Source organism: Rhinoderma darwinii, chromosome 8, assembly GCF_050947455.1.
Source record: "Rhinoderma darwinii isolate aRhiDar2 chromosome 8, aRhiDar2.hap1, whole genome shotgun sequence".
NCBI classification, from domain to species: domain Eukaryota; kingdom Metazoa; phylum Chordata; class Amphibia; order Anura; family Rhinodermatidae; genus Rhinoderma; species Rhinoderma darwinii.
In genome coordinates this window covers 17,777,709-17,795,737 of record NC_134694.1, presented here as the reverse complement: position 1 = coordinate 17,795,737, position 18,029 = coordinate 17,777,709, and the positions used below count along the sequence as shown (strand labels likewise).

At 41.5% G+C, this 18,029-nt stretch overlaps 1 protein-coding gene and 1 non-coding gene across 2 annotated transcripts; both read left to right on the top strand.

Moving 5' to 3' along the window:
- Positions 1-2,093: 2,093 nt before the first annotated feature.
- On the top strand, positions 2,094-14,896 carry MAGEA1 (MAGE family member A1). Its single transcript, XM_075834572.1, has 10 exons — positions 2,094-2,201; positions 6,044-6,111; positions 7,127-7,234; positions 7,845-7,908; positions 11,490-11,569; positions 11,658-11,752; positions 12,592-12,671; positions 13,838-13,880; positions 13,969-14,031; positions 14,758-14,896. The coding sequence occupies exons 2-10, from the start codon at positions 6,055-6,057 to the stop codon at positions 14,894-14,896; spliced, it is 729 nt and encodes a 242-aa protein (XP_075690687.1). The 5' UTR covers positions 2,094-2,201; positions 6,044-6,054.
- Positions 6,373-6,504, top strand: LOC142660113 (small nucleolar RNA SNORA11). The gene has a single exon (XR_012850428.1). It is a non-coding gene; the product is annotated as a small nucleolar RNA SNORA11 (small nucleolar RNA).
- Positions 14,897-18,029: the final 3,133 nt, after the last annotated feature.

The following is an 18,029-nucleotide window of genomic DNA, read 5'->3' as shown; positions in this document are numbered from 1 at the left end:
AATGGCAGAATCTTTTTTTTTTTTACCGCTTCAATCCCGCAAAAAAAAAAGTGAATAAAAAGTGATTGAAATGCCCGATACATATTTCCACGTACAAAAAGAGGCCGTACACAGCTCTATACACAAACATATAAAAAAAGTTACGGGGGTCACAATATGGGGATGCAGAAAAATGTTTGAAAGGAACAAACGGTTAATTTTTTTTTAACGGTACTATAACATAACACAAACTATATAAATTTTGTTCTCACCGTGATCGTACAGGCGTGCAGAATAAAGGTAATGTGGCATTTTCACCGTACAGTGAATACCGTAAAAACAAAACCCATAAGAAAATGGAAGGACTGCTGTTTTTTTCCCAATTCCACCCCATTCTGAATTTCTTTCCAGCTTCCCAGTACATGACACATAATATTAAATGGTACCATCAGAAAGTACAATTTGTCCCGTGAAAATTAAACCCTCATATGGCTGTGTCAACGGAAAAAATCAAAAAGTTATGATTTTTCTGAAGGTGGGGAGGAAAAAACAAAAGCATAGAAATGAAAATGGAGTCTGGTTCTGAAAGGGTTAATACGAGACATAGGGGGAGATTTATCAAAATTGTTGCAACGGAAAACTGGAGCAGTTTCCCATGGCAACCAATCAGGTTTCTGCTTTCATTTTGCTTCTGCAAAATGAAAGGTGGAAACTGATTGGTCGCTATGGGCAACTACTTCACTTTTCCTTTGCACTAGTTTTTCCCCCATAGCATGTACTCCTGGGGTACACACGTGTGACACCACAGATTGAGAACCTAGGTGCTGGGGGGTGTTATAAAGTATTGACAGGCAGCACTCAGGCCTTGTCTAGCTGTTTTCGGCAAAGATCCCCTCTTCACTTGTATGCTCAGTGGCCATTAGTTATCTGTTCACACTGCTACCATATTATGACCTGGACCTAAACGGTCATTTTCAGTTAGGCCTCGTTCACATGAGCGTGAATCACATAGGTGTGCTGCACATGGAAATCACACGCAGCCCACAGACCCATTGATTTCATTGGGGCCGTTCACACATGAATGAGTTTTCACGCAGCGAGAGTCCATTGAAGTCTATGGGTGCGGGAAAACCGCGCACTGCACACGGATGCACATCCGTGTGGGGTGTGTGATTTGCGCATCAATTCGATTAAAAAAAAAAAAAAAAAGTGCTTTGCGAGTGTGTGAATAACACATGCCGCTCAACACATGCCGCTCGCAAAGCACACTGATGCATAACGCCACACACACGGACCAGATTCACACGCGTGAATCTTATACGCTCGTGTGAATGAGGCCTTATATCTATGTATGGAGGTCAGATACATACAATTTGGGATTTTTAAAAAAAATTTTCATGGATCTGCTATTTATTATACCATAATCTACACATTTTGGCTAGCAAAACCCACATGGCTAAAACTACAACTCCCAGCTACCTGGGTATTGTAGTTTTAGAGCAGTTACAGACCAATGATTTATAGAATCAGAGCAGCTAACGATGTTCAGAATTATTTATTAATATATGTATCACTTCCATACATGCAACTGACATTTTCATTGCGAACTTTCTATTTCGATCGAAACTTAACGAACGCGACACCAACAACCAATCAGCTGCCTTCCTTTTCCCGCCTGGAACCATGGTCACATGTTCTATTATGTCGTAAGGGAGGGGCGGAGCTTGAGCGTCGTGTTGCTGAGGGGGCAGAGCTTGAGCGTCGTGGTGCCGAGGACCTAGTTTCGTGCCGTGGTTACGCCGGACGGAGCAGGTAACGTCATGGCGTCCCCTAGCGCTGGTATTCGGCTTCTAATAAATGTTTGTGCCTTAGACAAGTTGCCGCGTTCACAATTTAACGGGCTTTAAAAGCTGTACGCTTTAGTTGCTATGGGCAACCGATAGCTTTTCTTTCTTCCACGTTGTCATGTCTGTGGGGACCGGGTTTGTTTATCTTCTTGTCTGACCTATGTCTCCCTTGAGATAAGCAGCTGTGTTGTCGCTTATCTCCTGACTTGTTAGTGGAGGAGTTGGCTGTCAGTTGAACGCTCATTTTATGTCTCTGACCGGTTTTGAATCAGAATATTTGTTTACATAAAATGGATTTGGATTACCCGGAAATTCCACGCACGTTTTCTGACATGTCTGCTAAACGGTGGTCCACATATAATCTGCACTGATTGGGTGAGATATATCATGATTTGTGCAGATGGAGCAGCTGCCCATAGCAACCAATCCAACTAGCGAAAATTAGGCCCTCTAAATAAAAATAATTGATTGGTTGCTGTGGGTGACTACTCCTCTTTTCCCTTGCACAAGTATTTAACCCCTTAGTGACCAGCCCATTTTAGGCCCTAATGACAAAGCTATTTTATTTGTTTTTCTATAGTCGCATTCAAAGAGCTATAACTTTTTTATTTTTTCGTCTACATAGCTGTATGAGGACTTGTTTTTTTGCGGGATTAGTTGTACTTTTTAATAGCACCATTTTAGGGTACATATAATTTTTTTTATTAACTTTTTTTTTGGGGGGATTATAAAAAAAAACTGAAATTCCACCATTGTTCTATGCGTTTTTAAATTGACGCCGTTCACTGTGCGACGTAAATAACATGTTACCTTTATTCTATGGGTCGGTACGATTACGGCGATACCACATATGTAGAGTTTTTTTTTATGTTTTACGACTTTTGCACAATAAAAACACTTTTGAACTAAAATTATTTGTTTTTGCATCGTCGCTTTCCAAGAACCGTAACTTTTTTATTTTTCCATCAATGTAGTGATTTTTTGTGCTTGTTTTCTGTGGGACGAGACGTAGTGTTGATTGGTACTGTTTTGGGGTACATGGGACTTATTGATTCATTTTTCTTATGACTTTTTTGGGGGGCAATGGAAAAAAATTACAATTTCGCCATTGTTTTTTGCGTTTTTTTTTTACGGTGTTCACTGCGGTTTAAATTACATATTAACTTTATTAATGGAGTCATTACGGTCGCGGCGATACCACATATGTGTACTTTTATTTATTTTTTACACTTTTACTGTAATTTTTATTAATATTTATTTCACATTTATTATTTATTTCATTAGTCCCACTAGGGGACTTTACTGTGCGATGTTCCGATCGCTGCTATAATGCTTTGGTATACTTCGTACACCAGAGCATTATTGCCTGTCAGTGTAAATCTGACAGGCAATCTATTAGGACGTGCCTCCGGCGCGTCCTAACAGGCATATGTCCAGGTCAGACCTGGGGGCTTTTATCAAGCCCCTGGCTGCCATGACAGCCCATCGGAGACCCGTGATTGCATTTGCGGGCCGCCGATGGGTGACAGAGGGAGCGCACTCCCTCTGTAAACAAGTTAAATGCCGCGGTCGCTATTGACTGCGGCATTTAACGGGTTAAACGGCCGCGATCGAAGTAAACTTCGATCGCGGGCTTTGGAGCAGGAGCTCAGCTGTGATCAGACAGCAGAGCCCCGGCTCCAGCCTGCACGGGACACCCGTGCAGGACTTAGACTAGGCTCACGTGAAAAGGCGTCAGCCAAGCCTAAGGCCCCTTAGTCACTCACGTGAAAAGGCGTATTGGTGGTCACTAAGGTGTTAAAGGGGTTATTCGGAAAGTGAATTTTTTTTTTAATTAGAGGCTGCAAATGAAGGGCAAAAAAAAAAAAAGACATACTTACCTCTCCTTGCCCCCCGGCGTTCCAGCGCTATCCCTGCGACGGCAGTCCCAGTGGTTGTGTACATGCACGTAGCACGTGACCGCTGCAGCCAAGCAGAATACTCAGCGGGGCTCATCGTCCATGTTTTATTTCTGGCATTATGCCAGAAATACTATTTGTCACCACTAATATCCGTTGAGCCTGAACATGCTACGTGCACGTAAACCAGCACCAGGACTGCCGCCGGAGCGTCAGCGCTGGATCGCCAGAGGCGAGGACAGGCAGGTATTACTTTTTTGTTTTATTTGTTTCATTTGCAGCCCCTAATAAAAATGTATACTTCCCGCATAACCCCTTTAATAAATCCCTCCCCCCACTATTGTGTCCGTGATTACGAGTGCTGAGGACTTGTATTGATGGCATGAGCACATCCAGTGTGGGTGATGATGGCGAGTGCGTTTCGGCTTAGTTCACATAGCTTTATTTTTATTTATGTTTTTTGTGCTGAGTTTGTCGTGGAAACCGCGTCGGAATCGGCATAAAGGAAAAATGCACTGTTTTCCCTTATTGATGTCAGGCGGTTTTTGATGCCCTATTGGAGCGGTTTCCGCCTCTGAACTAACATTAACATCAATGGGAGTCAGACAAAAAATGCACCACCAATTTTTTTGTTGTTGCAGTTTTTGGCAAAAAATGGCTGCGGTTTTACGTTTGATAAAAAAAATGCGTAAAGAAACGCTGGCATTTCAATATGTGTCAAAAACCCTGAAGGAATTTTGAGGCAGATTTTTGTGCCTGACAAAAAACTGTGAACTAGGCCTAAGGGCTCGTTCACACTGAGTTTTTTGCAGGAGGAAAATTCTGCCTCAAAATTCCGTTTGGGATTTTGAGGCAAATTTTGTACTTCCTACATGTAGTTTGCCGAGTTTTTCGCCACGTTTTTCGCTCGCGCCCATTGAGTGCTACGGGCAAAAAACTCTGCGAAATACGCTTTCTCTGCCTCCCATTGATGTCAATGGGAGGTCAGAGGCATAAAAGCGCGAAGATAGGGCATGTCCCTTTCTCCCGCGAGGCGGTTTTACCGCTCGCGGGAGAAAACCGCCCCCGCCTCCCATTGAAATCAATGCGAGGCAATTTTAGCCGGTTTTTGACGAGTTTTGCGGAGCGGTTTCCTCTCCAAAAAGCTTGTCAAAATACTCCATGTGAACAGGGCCTTATTGTCCTCCAACAATAAATAGACTACAGGATGTCCTGCAGCTGGGAACCTGGCAGCAAGTGTTCAATTTCCCTGCAGCGCCACCACAGGGAAAATAAAGCATTGCATGGTTCCTATAGGAATTAGCTTTCTGTGGACGCGTTGGGTCTTTCAGTGATTGAGACACCCTTTATAGCTACGCCCTGAATGAGCCCCCCCCCCCTCTTAGCTCAGATTTCCCAATGGTGTATGTGAGAATGGGTTTTATAAACCAAACAACCTTTAGGCTTCGTTCACATCTGCGTCAGGACTCCGTTCATGGGTTTCGTCAGATCTTTCCGTCAGGGGACCCATGAACAGATTCCAAACTGAACCATAGGTTTCCGCTTGTCACCATTGTGTAAGGGTTCCGTTGTTTTGACGGAATGAATAGCGCAGTCGACTACGGTATTGATTCCGTCAAAACAAAGGTACCCTTACACGACGGTGACCAATGGAAACCATTTGCACCGGATCAGTCACCATTGAAATCAACGGTGATGCAAACGGAAACCTATGGTTTCCATTGGTTCGTTTGGATTAAGTTTATGGGTTCCCCTGACGGAAAAGTCCGACGAAACCCCTGAACGGGGACCTGGTGCAGATGTGAACGAATTCTGCGGCATATCGGGCATGATGCGGATTTGATAAATCTGACAGCATTCCCTGATTTTCGAGCAGATTTTTTTTCTGCTGCAGGAGGATGGAGTTTTAAAGACCCCGTCGACATGTATTATAATGTAGATTACTTTAATCCCAAAAAATCCACAACATCTGAACATAACTTCTCCATTCAGCCTTTTCTTAGTTCTAGCTGCTTTTGAATAACTTTGGTGACCCCAAATATGTCCGCCACAGCCCACGTATGGGTTATTAGCCAGGATTACTAGACCCCCGAGTGTCACGTTTGGCCAGATAAGCAGTGTCACCGGTGGATTTGATGCAGTAAACTAGGTGACGACCCCTGTAGAAGCGTGATGGTGGCCATATCGGGTCACCCAGCATCCCCCCCAAAATAAATAATGGTTATTGTTTTATTTTATTTTATTTGTTTTGTTTTTCTTTAAGTTTGAAGAACTGTGCTTATGTTCATTGGCTTTAAATTGGTATTTGTGTTATTTAAGCGCCGACAAGCATGGCACAGAAAAGGAGGGGTCGGCCCAGTGGTTCTAAGGACACTTCACACCTTCAGGTACGATTTAGAGGCTACCGAATGCTTTCATAATATATACAGAAACATATTTTTTTGTTTTACTACAGCTGAACTTAGACATTTGATCGCTGTCTGTGGAGGCCACCAATTTTAGAGGGAGCCGCTCTCAATGTATTGGGTATAGGCACAACCTGACTGTCCTCTGATGTCTTCCTGGGAGATAAGCGGCATCAGAGATTACATTTTGTATCTAATGTGTATGGCAGCTTTAGTGTCTGTCCGCTGTAGAAATGCCACTGTCTGGTGTGCTCAGAGCAGCCTTTGGTGAGACCCTTCCTTGGCTGTTTATACCACACCGCAAATCAATCCACTGCAGCTACCACAGTGAGACATGAAGACCGTGTCCTCCTTGGTATAGATTGCAGTACATGTTCTGTTTTATGTTTACATGTATCTTCTGTTCCAGTATTACAGGTTGTTCTTTCTGGATGACGAATGAAGTTCTTATAAAACCTTGAGGGAGATTTATCGGAACCAGAGAAAAGTGGAGCTATTGCTCTTAGCATCCAATCAGATTCCAGCTCTCATTTCACAACCCTAAAATAAGACACAACCTGATTTGCTGCTTTGTGCAACTGCTCCAGTTTTTATACATCTCCCTTATTGTACCAGCTGTTGACGGGGGTTTCTCGCAGGGGTTGGGTGTACCGATCCCGGTGGATGAAAACCTGTGCTTTCAGGCCTTCGATTAGCTCCGATACCTCAACCCATGCAGGTTGTCACTGACTTTAACACTATAAGGCCTCATACACATGGTATTGCTGTGGGCGACGCATTGAGTTCTTGTGGCTCCAAAAAAATGGAACAATATGCGGCTCCGTTTTTCTCCCCTAGATACCTTGCTGGATGGAACAGGGCCCCATAGAATTCAAATCAGTGTTTCTATAGAGCCATAATATGGCCATGTGAATATGGCCTAATAGTTGTGTCCTGTGGAATGTAATGCAAGTGAGCGTTCTGCACCTCAATAACTCTATTATTGTATTTCGTATAGGGTGGAGATGTGGATATGGAGGAAGATATTACATTCACTCAAACACAGACGCTAACGCAGGCACAGAGGAATTTAGAGAAGCATTCTCCTGAGCAAGTGAACCTGAAGGTACCTGTGTCCTGTATATGTCTTCTCAGAGGGCGCATCTATTCAAGTTATCGGGGCAGCTTTACTAAAACTGGCGTTTCATACACCAGTCAATATGCTGCGTCTTCACGCTGGCCGCGATCGTGCACATAATTGTGGCGCACTGACCGCGGCCGTGCGCCATCTATTGCCCACAATCGGACATAAAATAAAACAATTATTCTCACCTCACCGCTCCTCTTTTCTCAATCTGGTGCGTTCTGCGTCTCATTCAAGATCCTGACACCAAGCAGCCTCAAGGCCTTATATGCGGCGCAGCATTCAACGTCATCAGTTCTGCGTCACATACAACGACCTGACGATGCCCATACGTTGTATGAGCCATGTCATTTCCGGAGGGAAGAAGAGGAGTGGTGAGGTGAGCAGAAACTGTTTATTTTGTAAATTTATATAGTGTCTGGAGGGGAGGGGGGGGTTGTCTGATTAGGGGGACAGGGTGCGAGCGCCGGCATGGGCCTATACCGTGCTAAGCCCCACAGAGTGAAATCTACGCCAGGTAGGAGTAGATTTCCACTATAATGTGTATATAAGTGGTTGCCACAAGATACTAAAATATATTCTGTTCTTGTAGGTTGGGGAGCTGGTTCAGTACCTGTTGATCAGGGACCAGAAGAAGTTGCCTATTAAGCGTGCAGGTAAGTCTGCTTCTCTTTCAGTATGTACACTGTGGGTTAAAATATGTCTTATTATTAAGTAATAAAAATAACGGTAAAGAATATTAGAGAAATAAAATTTGGCCTGTTCCAAAGATGGAGAATTTCATCAGTCAGTACTTGCTAATAACCCTTTAGGCAAAAATCCCTCCAAACATTTCTTGTAGCCAGTTATGGGTTCACATGTACAAGTTCATCTTATAGGGTTGTCATGATATCAGAATTTGGACTTCGATACCGATACGTCATGTAGTATTGCGATACTCGATACCAAAACGATACTTTCCAACAATAATAATAATTTAAAAAAAAGTTCTTCCATTTTCTGATGTGAGGCGCGTGGTTTGATGAATTTTGAACCTCCATGTGCATCACATTAATGGTAATTAACCCCATCATGTTCCTCTGTCGTAATATACAACATTTGGTTAATGTGTGAGTTACATGATGGGGTTAATTAGTATTAATATGTCGCACATGGAGGTTCAAAATTCATCATACCTCGTGCCTCACATTATTAAGTGAAAGAAAGCAGTTTAATTTTATAAACATAATAAATGACGCTATAGATTTGTTGTGCAGGTAATTACGGTCGTGATGAATGTGCATATTTTTTTCTATTAGGACTTATTTTAATGTTTATTGTAAAAAGTGTATTTTTTTTAACCTATTTTTTTTAACCTTTTTTATTTTTAAACTTTAATGTACTGGCATTTATCTATATACTGCTAGTACACAGGCGGCAGTTAGGGCATACTTCGGTATGTCCTAACAGGAAATATGGTCAGACAGCCCTGGGGTCCTTCAATGGACCCCGGGCTGTCTGCCCATATATGCTATGTCCCTCAATCGCATCACATGGATTCCCCGTGGCGCGATCCAAAGGGCATCCCCCTTCTCATTTTCCCCTTGAATGCAGCGTCCGCTTTGATTGCAGCATTCTAGGGAATATCGGTGGAGATGAGAGGTTTCTCTGTGTAGTACAACCATTGCCCCGATCCTGACAAGTGCACGCGCGGTCAGCATGAGGTGATGCGGCTGGTGCTGCACTAATGAGTGGCGGCACAGACACTGAAGACAGGCAACATGCAGTACGCCCGCCATGTCCTCTGTGTTCAGTGCCGGCGCTCATTACTGCAGCGCTGGTCGCATCACCTCATGCTGAATGCACGCGCACACTTGTCAGGAGCGGGGTAATGGCTGTATATTACACAGCGGCAGCACCGCTCTAACTACATTCATGTGTTACAATACTAAGCTATGCGGCCACACAGCTTAGTATCGAAATACATGAATTAACAGTATCGAACCGTCTGAGGGTGCATGGCATCGAAATAGTATCGATATTTTGATCCATCGTGCAACCCTAGCAGAGTATAGTGCAAGCGATCCAACGAGGGGGACAAAAAAAATAAGAATAAAAACTTGCATGTACCCCAAAATGGTACCATTAAAAACCAAAGCTCGTCCAGCAAAAAATAAGCCCTCCTACCACTCAATCAACTGAAAAAGAAAAAAAGTCATGGCTCTTAGAACTTGGCGACACAAAAATAAATTTTATTTTTTACTATTCGTTTTTCCCTTGTAAAATATAGAAAAAAATATTTTATTTGGTATCGCCGTAATTGTATTGATCAGCAGAATAATAGGAATGTATCGTAGGGAAGTGCAGGAAAAATATTATTTCTGGCATCGTCCTGCATATATTTAGGAAAGGTCGTCTATGTGATAAAGAGTTGGTCCGAAATGCGTTGTTTTTAATAAACACAAACCGAGTCTTCAAGTAATAACATTTCTTTAACCCCTTGAAGTCAAAGGCATTTTTCGTTTTTCACTCCCCGCTTTCCAAAATCCATAACTTTTTTTTGTTTTTCTGTCATTGGAATGGTGGGAAGGCTTATTTTTTGTGGGAGGAGTTGTAGTTTCTATTGGCACTATATAAAGTATCATATTATGTACTGGGAAACTAAAAAAGAATTCTTTGTGATTTGGAATTGGAAAAAAATCTGCGATTCCTCTATAGCTTTTTGAGTTTCGTTGTTACAGCTTTCAGCGTGCGGTAAAAATGACAACTTGACTTTATTCTGCTGGTCAAAATAATTAAGGGGATACCAAATTGATATAGTTTTAGTTAATGTTTTATTACTTTTATAAAGAAAAAAATACTTCTATAAAAAATTTGTTGTCGCCACATTCTGAGCCCTAATTGTTATTTTTCTTCCATCGTTTGAGCGGTTCAAGGACTTACTTTTTGGTACTTTTTATAAAATATTTTATTTTATTATATATATTTTTTTGTAATAAAAATGTGAATCCGTGTGACTGGTGCAGCTTTGTAATTTACATTTTATTAAAAATGATTTTTTACTTTTTCAGATGCTGCTTTGTATCCTGTATACAAAGCAGCTTTATCTAGCGCTGAAACCTTTATCAGTCAGGTCAGCGGCACTGACGGGCTCAGTGACAGTGGGTCCTGCGTGTCTATGACATGTAGGATCCGCCTGTTATCACATCTAAGTTCATAACAGAGAAAGCTGCTCGCAAGAGCAGCCCTCTCTTCTGGTAGTGCCGGATTGGGTAGGAAAGGTTCTAGAGCTCGAGCCAGGTTCTTTGTTGAGAGGATCAGAATTCGGTGTACGTATTCCTCCCTCAGGGTCAGGAGGGGGTCCCCCAGTGATGATGACATAGTAGGGGAGTCGTGTGTACCCGGCAGAACTTCAGCCCCAACTGAAGCAGCAATAGATATATTACGAGCGTCAGGCTCCATTGCTGGATAGTTGGCCGTTAACTTCTGAGGACCGGCAGATTTGCCCCTACGTTTAACCATTCTTGCAGTCAATAAGATCACATGCACCACAATATAGCGGACAGGTGCAGATCAAAGGGCAATGGATGAGGAGTTACTTTATTGAAACGCACCCTTATTTCAGAGTATGAAAAACCACTTGTATGAACTCTAATATGGGAGAGGGAAACAATATTAATCTCAAATATGGCTCACGTGTAGATGTATGGCTGTCCGCATAAACAGGTGTTTTATGCGTGTTTGAAAATGCTATAAGTGAGATCTCACCACTGGTAAGCAGGTCCAGAACGGTGTAGTTAAAGCCCCTAGAGAACATCCAGTCTGTCTGAAAGGCAGCAGATAGCGTCCCGGCTTGTAGTGATAGTTGAGGGCAGTCACAGACCTTACTCCAACACCTCAGCAAGTCCCGGGAGCCACCAGATGTACTCAGATGGCAGGAGTGTGAGAGGCCGGAAGTCGTCGTCCTCCCGCTGTTTGGAATCAGTCACTGACCGGAATCGAGTAGAAGTAGACTTTTTGTAGTTCTACTGATTTGATTTGAACTATTGATCCACAGCTGAAGTCCAAATGAATACATTGAGCTGCATGCAGTCTTGGATCACTCAATAGTTAAAATCAGTCTGTAGTACTACAAAAGTCTAGGTGTAGCCCTGGCTTTAAGAGGTGTGTACCAATACTTTTGCCCATATAGTGTATAATATACATACATACATAAATACACACGCAAATAAAACAAAATATTATTTTTAAATTACAGATATTGTAAAGCATGTGATGAAAGAATACAAAGATGTTTATCCTGAAATACTTCTCCGTGCCAAGAAGGCGCTGCTAGATGTAAGTGAATATGTAACTAGTTATTGTAAAAAACACGCCATCATTTATCAGAACTTCTCACTTTTTTGTAATTTTTTTTTATATATAGGTTTTTGGTTTTCAGCTGGAGGAAATTGACACAAAGAACCATATTTATATTCTTATAAATAAATTGGACCGTGTGCAAGGAGATGGAATGAAAGTGTAAGAGCGTTTTCATGAAACTAAAGTAGAAAACAGGGATTGACCGTGTTGTTGTTTTTATGAGGTATCCTAGTTAAGATTGTTAAAAATGTTCTTGCAAAGCCCTTTATAGCAGGATGTTTGGTTTTCTATAGTGGGATGCTTGGTTTTCTGGAAGCTAGAGGATGTCAAATCTTCCCCAGCACCCACCCTCCTGACTACCTTCCGAAAAAAGTCTTACAACAGCTTGTAGTAAAGCGATGGGCTTCAGATTAGACTGCTCTGAAATCACTTGTCTGTATTTGGAGTGGTACTCTCTCTTCCCATTGATCATTTTTGGTATTTAGAGCATAGTAGAGAATTGCTGTAAAAGTTATTCTGAAGAAATAGATAACGGCACCAATCCTTTGTGAAGTGTGTGCTTGACTGGGAGTGCTTTTCTCGGTATTCAGCTGATCATATTTGGGATGCTAATAGATACTTACAACACCTGTGGGTCATGAGATTTAGGGTATATTCACATGGTGAGGTGCGGTTAGAACCGCAACCGAAAACCACGTGTTTTACCGCAATCTGGTGCGTCTTTTCTATTCCGTTTTCACTGCAACTGCATCAAATCGCGGTAAAAACGCATGCGGTTATTGGATACGTATTTCTATGTGGTCCTAACAGCTCAACCGCAACATGTGAATAGACCCTTACTGTGGTCGTTCCACAGCCACACATTGATTTTGCTAAAAATTTAAGGGGATAGTATAAGATCGAGAAACAAAATAAATAAATGCCAATTCACAAGCTAGAATGATCCGAAGTGGAAGTAGATGAATTGACAAATACGTAACCTTTTTTTTTTTTCCCAGGGATGACAATACAGCAAAATTGGGCTTACTTACAGTAATTCTGAGCCTTATCTTTATGAAGGGGAACAATGCCAAGGAGGGTAAGCTTTCACTTAAGCATTTAAAGAGGCTCTGTCACCAGATTATAAGTGCTCTATCTCCTACATAATCTGATTGGCGCTGTGATGTAGATAACAGCAGTGTTTTTTATTTGGAAAAACTATCATTTTTTGAGCAAGTTATGAGCAATTGTAGATTTATGATTATTTTCTTAATAGACAACTGGGCGTGTTTTTACTTTTTACCAACTGGGCGTTGTACAGAGGAATGTATGACGCTGACCAATCAGTGACCAATCCGTGTCCTACACTTCTCATTGTTCCAGCCCATTGTTAGTGAGAATTGGATGGTGCTGATTGGTCAGTGTACAACGCCCAGTTGGTAAAAAGTAAAAACGCCCAGTTGTCTATTAAGAAACGAATTAGCATAAATCAAAAATTGCTCATAACTTGCTAAAAAATGATGGTTTTTCAAAATAAAAACCACTGTTAGCTACATAACAGCACCGATCAAATTATGTAGGAGATAGGGCACTTATAATGTGGTGACAGAGCCTCTTTAAAAGCTTTTTCCAAATCCATGCATCATGGCCCCAGTAGCAAGAAAGGTCCACTTTAAAAGTGAGATTTGAAGGAGCCCACGCTTAAAGAGTAACTCTGGTGTTAAAAGTTCTATGAAACAAATCGCTAAAACTAAGTGGCAGAAGCGCTCGTGTGAGTGCTCGGCCACTTCGTTTCTGTTTGGCTTTTCCCGGAAAGCCGATGTAGTGGAGTACGGGCTCATAGATTTTCTATTGAGTCCGTACACCGCTACATTGATTTCCGGAAAAAGTCAAACATAAACGAAGCGGCCAAGCACTCACACGAGCGCTTTTACTGCTTCGTTCTAGTGATTGGTGGGGGTCTCAGTGCTCGGACCCCCACCAATCAAAACTTCTGCCGTGTCACTATGACACGTCAGAAGTTTGAACGTTTAGTTACACTTTAATAGTAGATCACAAAATGCAGACCTTAAAGCAGTTTCGTAAAAGCAGTGCTTTCTGTCCATGGGTTATGTCAGGTATTGCTGCTTAGCTCAGCTGAATTTGTTGTATCTCCAATACCAAACACAGCCCATGGGCAAGGGTGGTGCAGTTTTTGGAGAAGAGGTTCAAGCAGACATCTGACTAACACTTGGTATTGTTCACATTATTGTTTGTTCTCGGCAGCTGCCATCTGGGAGACCTTGCGACGTCTGCACATTGATCCAGGGTATGTTCAGATATGTGGTATAGAAAATAACAATTGTTGATAACTGTGATTTCATTACGCCCATGCTCATTTCAAATTTTGTTTGTAGGGAGGGCCATGAAGACTTTGGAGACGTGAAGAAACTTGTGACAGATGAATTTGTAAGACAAAAGTAAGTTGTCTGAGGCTGATTTCTGATCTTTTTTGAATGCTGGTGTGTTCAGAGTAGCCTGTGCAGAGTTACATCACACCACAGAGTAATTACAGTTTCAAAACTTTGCTAAATGGGGAGGAGGAAAAAAAGTGCCGATTTTTATTGATATAAAATAAAACTGTAATTTGCTTTTTGTCAAACTTTGTCTTGGCAGATATGTTTTTTTTGGTGGCATTAAACTGGTTATCTGGTGTTTAAAATGTATTGTGAAGAATAAGGACAAACTCGGCAGACGAACACAGAGCTGACGTTTGCTCCTGCCGCAAATCTGTTCGTTTGTTAAAAATTCTATCTACTTTTTTGCAGGTCAAAAGCAGTTGAACCTGCAAAAAATGCAGTGGACATTAAATTATTGTTAAACAATGCACTATTTGCAGTAAGAGCGCATGTCAGCTCAGGGTAAGGACATGCAATGTGACTGAACACAAACAGTCAGCGGTGTATGGTCTCCTACAAACAAAATCTTTCACCAGACCGATCTAGAAAATAGAGAGTAATTAGATACTCTAATAACTATAAGCTTTGCTGGATATCCTTCATAACTGTAGTTAGAAAATTGCAGGGTATGGCCATTTTTATCGAAAGATACTGGAGTGTTGTGTGCACCTTGATTCATTTTTGTTCTTTCATGAAGCATAAATGAGTCTTGTACAAAATAAATGATGCTGATTTCTATCTTTTTAGATACCTAGAATATAATAAAATCCCTCACACGGATCCCCCAGAGTATGAATTCCGCTGGGGCCCAAGAGCTTTTAAAGAAACCTCCAAAAGGAAAATCCTGGAGTTCGTCTCAAAGGTAAGAGAATGGGATGTGAAGTAGTCAGTCCTGATAACTGCCCGCCTCCATTAGGATGAAGAGACATTACTTTATGTATTAGGCCAGATTCACACAAACGAGTGAAAAGCTGCCGTTTTTCACGTCCGAGTTGTACCCATGAGCGACGCGTTTTCACAGATTCCTCATAAACTTGAGTCTATTGAGGGTTCCGTGAAAACGGACGAAACTAGGGCATGTCCTATATTTTCACGGACCCTGAACACGGTCCGATAAAACAATGGCTGTGTGAATAGCCCCATTGAAATACATGTGTCCGTGTGACAGCAGTTAAAAACACTCGGCCTTAGTTTCCACTCTGAAAACTCCTTTTAGCATTCAATGATTAAAGGGGTTCTCACATGACGGCTCTTAATTTTAATAGTGGCAAATTAAGTTATCAAGCAAATTTACAGCACTTAAAGAGGCTCTGTCACCAGATTTTGCAACCCCTATCTGCTATTGCAGCAGATAGGCGCTGCAATGTAGATTACAGTAACGTTTTTATTTTTAAAAAACGAGCATTTTTGGCCAAGTTATGACCATTTTCGTATTTATGCAAATGAGGCTTGCAAAAGTACAACTGGGCGTGTTGAAAAGTAAAAGTACAACTGGGCGTGTATTATGTGCGTACATCGGGGCGTGTTTACTACTTTTACTAGCTGGGCGCTCTGATGAGAAGTATCATCCACTTCTCTTCAGAACGCCCACCTTCTGGCAGTGCAGATCTGTGACGTCACTCGCAGGTCCTGCATCGTGTCGGCACCAGAGGCTACAGATGATTCTGCAGCAGCATCAGCATTTGCAGGTAAGTAGCTACATCGATTTACCTGCAAACGCCGATGCTGCTGCAGAATCATCTGTAGCCTCTGGTGCCGATGTGTCCTCGCTCGTCTGACACGATGCAGGACCTGTGAGTGACGACACAGCGTGATCTCTGGAGAACACGGCTGTGTCTGCACTGCCAGAAGCTGGGCGTTGTGAAGAGAGGTGGATGATACTTCTATACACAACGCCCAGCTAGTAAAAGTAGTAAACACGCCCCGATGTACGCACATAATACACGCCCAGTTGTACTTTTACTTTTCAACACGCCCAGTTGTACTTTTGCAAGCCTCATTTGCATAAATACGAAAATGGTCATAACTTGGCCAAAAATGCTCGTTTTTTAAAAATAAAAACTTTACTGTAATCTACATTGCAGTGCCTATCTGCTGCAATAGCAGATAGGGGTTGCAAAATCTGGTGACAGAGCCTCTTTAAATGTGTATTTTAAAAAGTTCCTGTCTGAGCTGCCATTCAAATCACACCCCAGTGACTGTAGTTGGACCATATTGCGCATTACGGTGCTATCTCCCTACACAGCATCTCAAGACTGCTGCCTGCACTACTTTTAATATCTTACCAATATGCAAAGTGTTTTATTACCTAGGCCATGTGTACATGGCCTATGTTCAGGATGAAAAAATAATAAGAAGCAGATTTCAAGGGCAAGAACAACAGCCTTGGAATCCAAGCGGTTTTGGAGCTGATTTAAAAAAATCGGATACGGGTTTTTCGGCGCTTTTTTGATATGTCAATAAGAAAAATCTGCTTGAAACACGCTTTAAGAACGTACATGTCAATACTTTTATACGAAACATATTTTTACAAGGGTGCTTTTTATTTCAGCAATGTAAAAATGTGCCTCAAATGAACTACATAGTGTATTCCCCATTAAAATCAATAGGAAGTTGTTGACAGGTGTTTTAAAGGGAATGTGTCGCTAAAAATATATATATTTTTTTTTAGTTAAAGAATTATTATTTAAGTAATTACACATTGTTTTAATTTTTTCACAAGTCAGGAAATATTATAAATTAGATTCTAATTTATAACATTTCCATGTGCTGGCCACTAGAGGGAGCAGTTCCCAAAATTGCAGCATGGTCAATGTGGTAAAGCAACCTCATTGCTTTATGCTGCAAATTTGGGGTAGACGCACTCTCTAGTGTCCTCACACATTCCCCCTCCCTTAGTCTGGCTAGTGCCAGGAGAAGGAGGGGTTTGAATCTTCAAACTTCCTACACTGTGTGCCGCCATTTTCTGAGCGACTGCACAGTGTAGGAGGATTAGATACAGGGCTCAGCAGACAGTATAACACGAACATACATGAACATAATACACACATCACATACACGAACATAAATTTGCTGCCGCCTCCGCTCCTATTCCTTGCACCGTCACTTCCTTAAACATAAGTCCGGAAGCCGCGGCCGGAAGTCGTTAATCGACACATATAGTGATAAAAAAAACTGGCAGCCCCCATAGAGAAGTAAAAAGTATAACACGAGAACACAAATAAATAAAATTTATGTTATTATCATAGTAAAAGCAATATGATAAAAAAAAAAAAAAAAAAAAAAAAAAATAATAATTCGACACCTTCCCTTTAAAAGTGTATTTGAGTGTAATATGCATGTTTTAAGTTCCAAACAATGCCAGAAAATATTCAGTATTATATCAGCTTCATGATCATTTCTATACATATACAGTTATATATAGTGTTTGTAAAGTGATAGATGTATCACTGTATAGTAATAAAGTATAAGGATAGACGGATGGCGATAAAGGATAAGGATAGACGGATGGCGATAAAGGATAGACGGATGGCGATAAAGGATAGACGGATGGCGATAAAGGATAGACGGATGGCGATAAAGGATAAGGATAGACGATAGCGATAAAGGATAAGGATAGACGATAGCGATAAAGCATAAGGATAGACGATAGCGATAAAGCATAAGGATAGACGATAGCGATAAAGCATAAGGATAGACGATAGCGATAAAGCATAAGGATAGACGATAGCGATAAAGCATAAGGATAGACGATAGCGATAAAGCATAAGGATAGACGATAGCGATAAAGCATAAGGATAGACGATAGCGATAAAGCATAAGGATAGACGATAGCGATAAAGCATAAGGATAGACGATAGCGATAAAGCATAAGGATAGACGATAGCGATAAAGCATAAGGATAGACGATAGCGATAAAGCATAAGGATAGACGATAGCGATAAAGCATAAGGATAGACGATAGCGATAAAGCATAAGGATAGACGATAGCGATAAAGTATAAGGATAGACGATAGCGA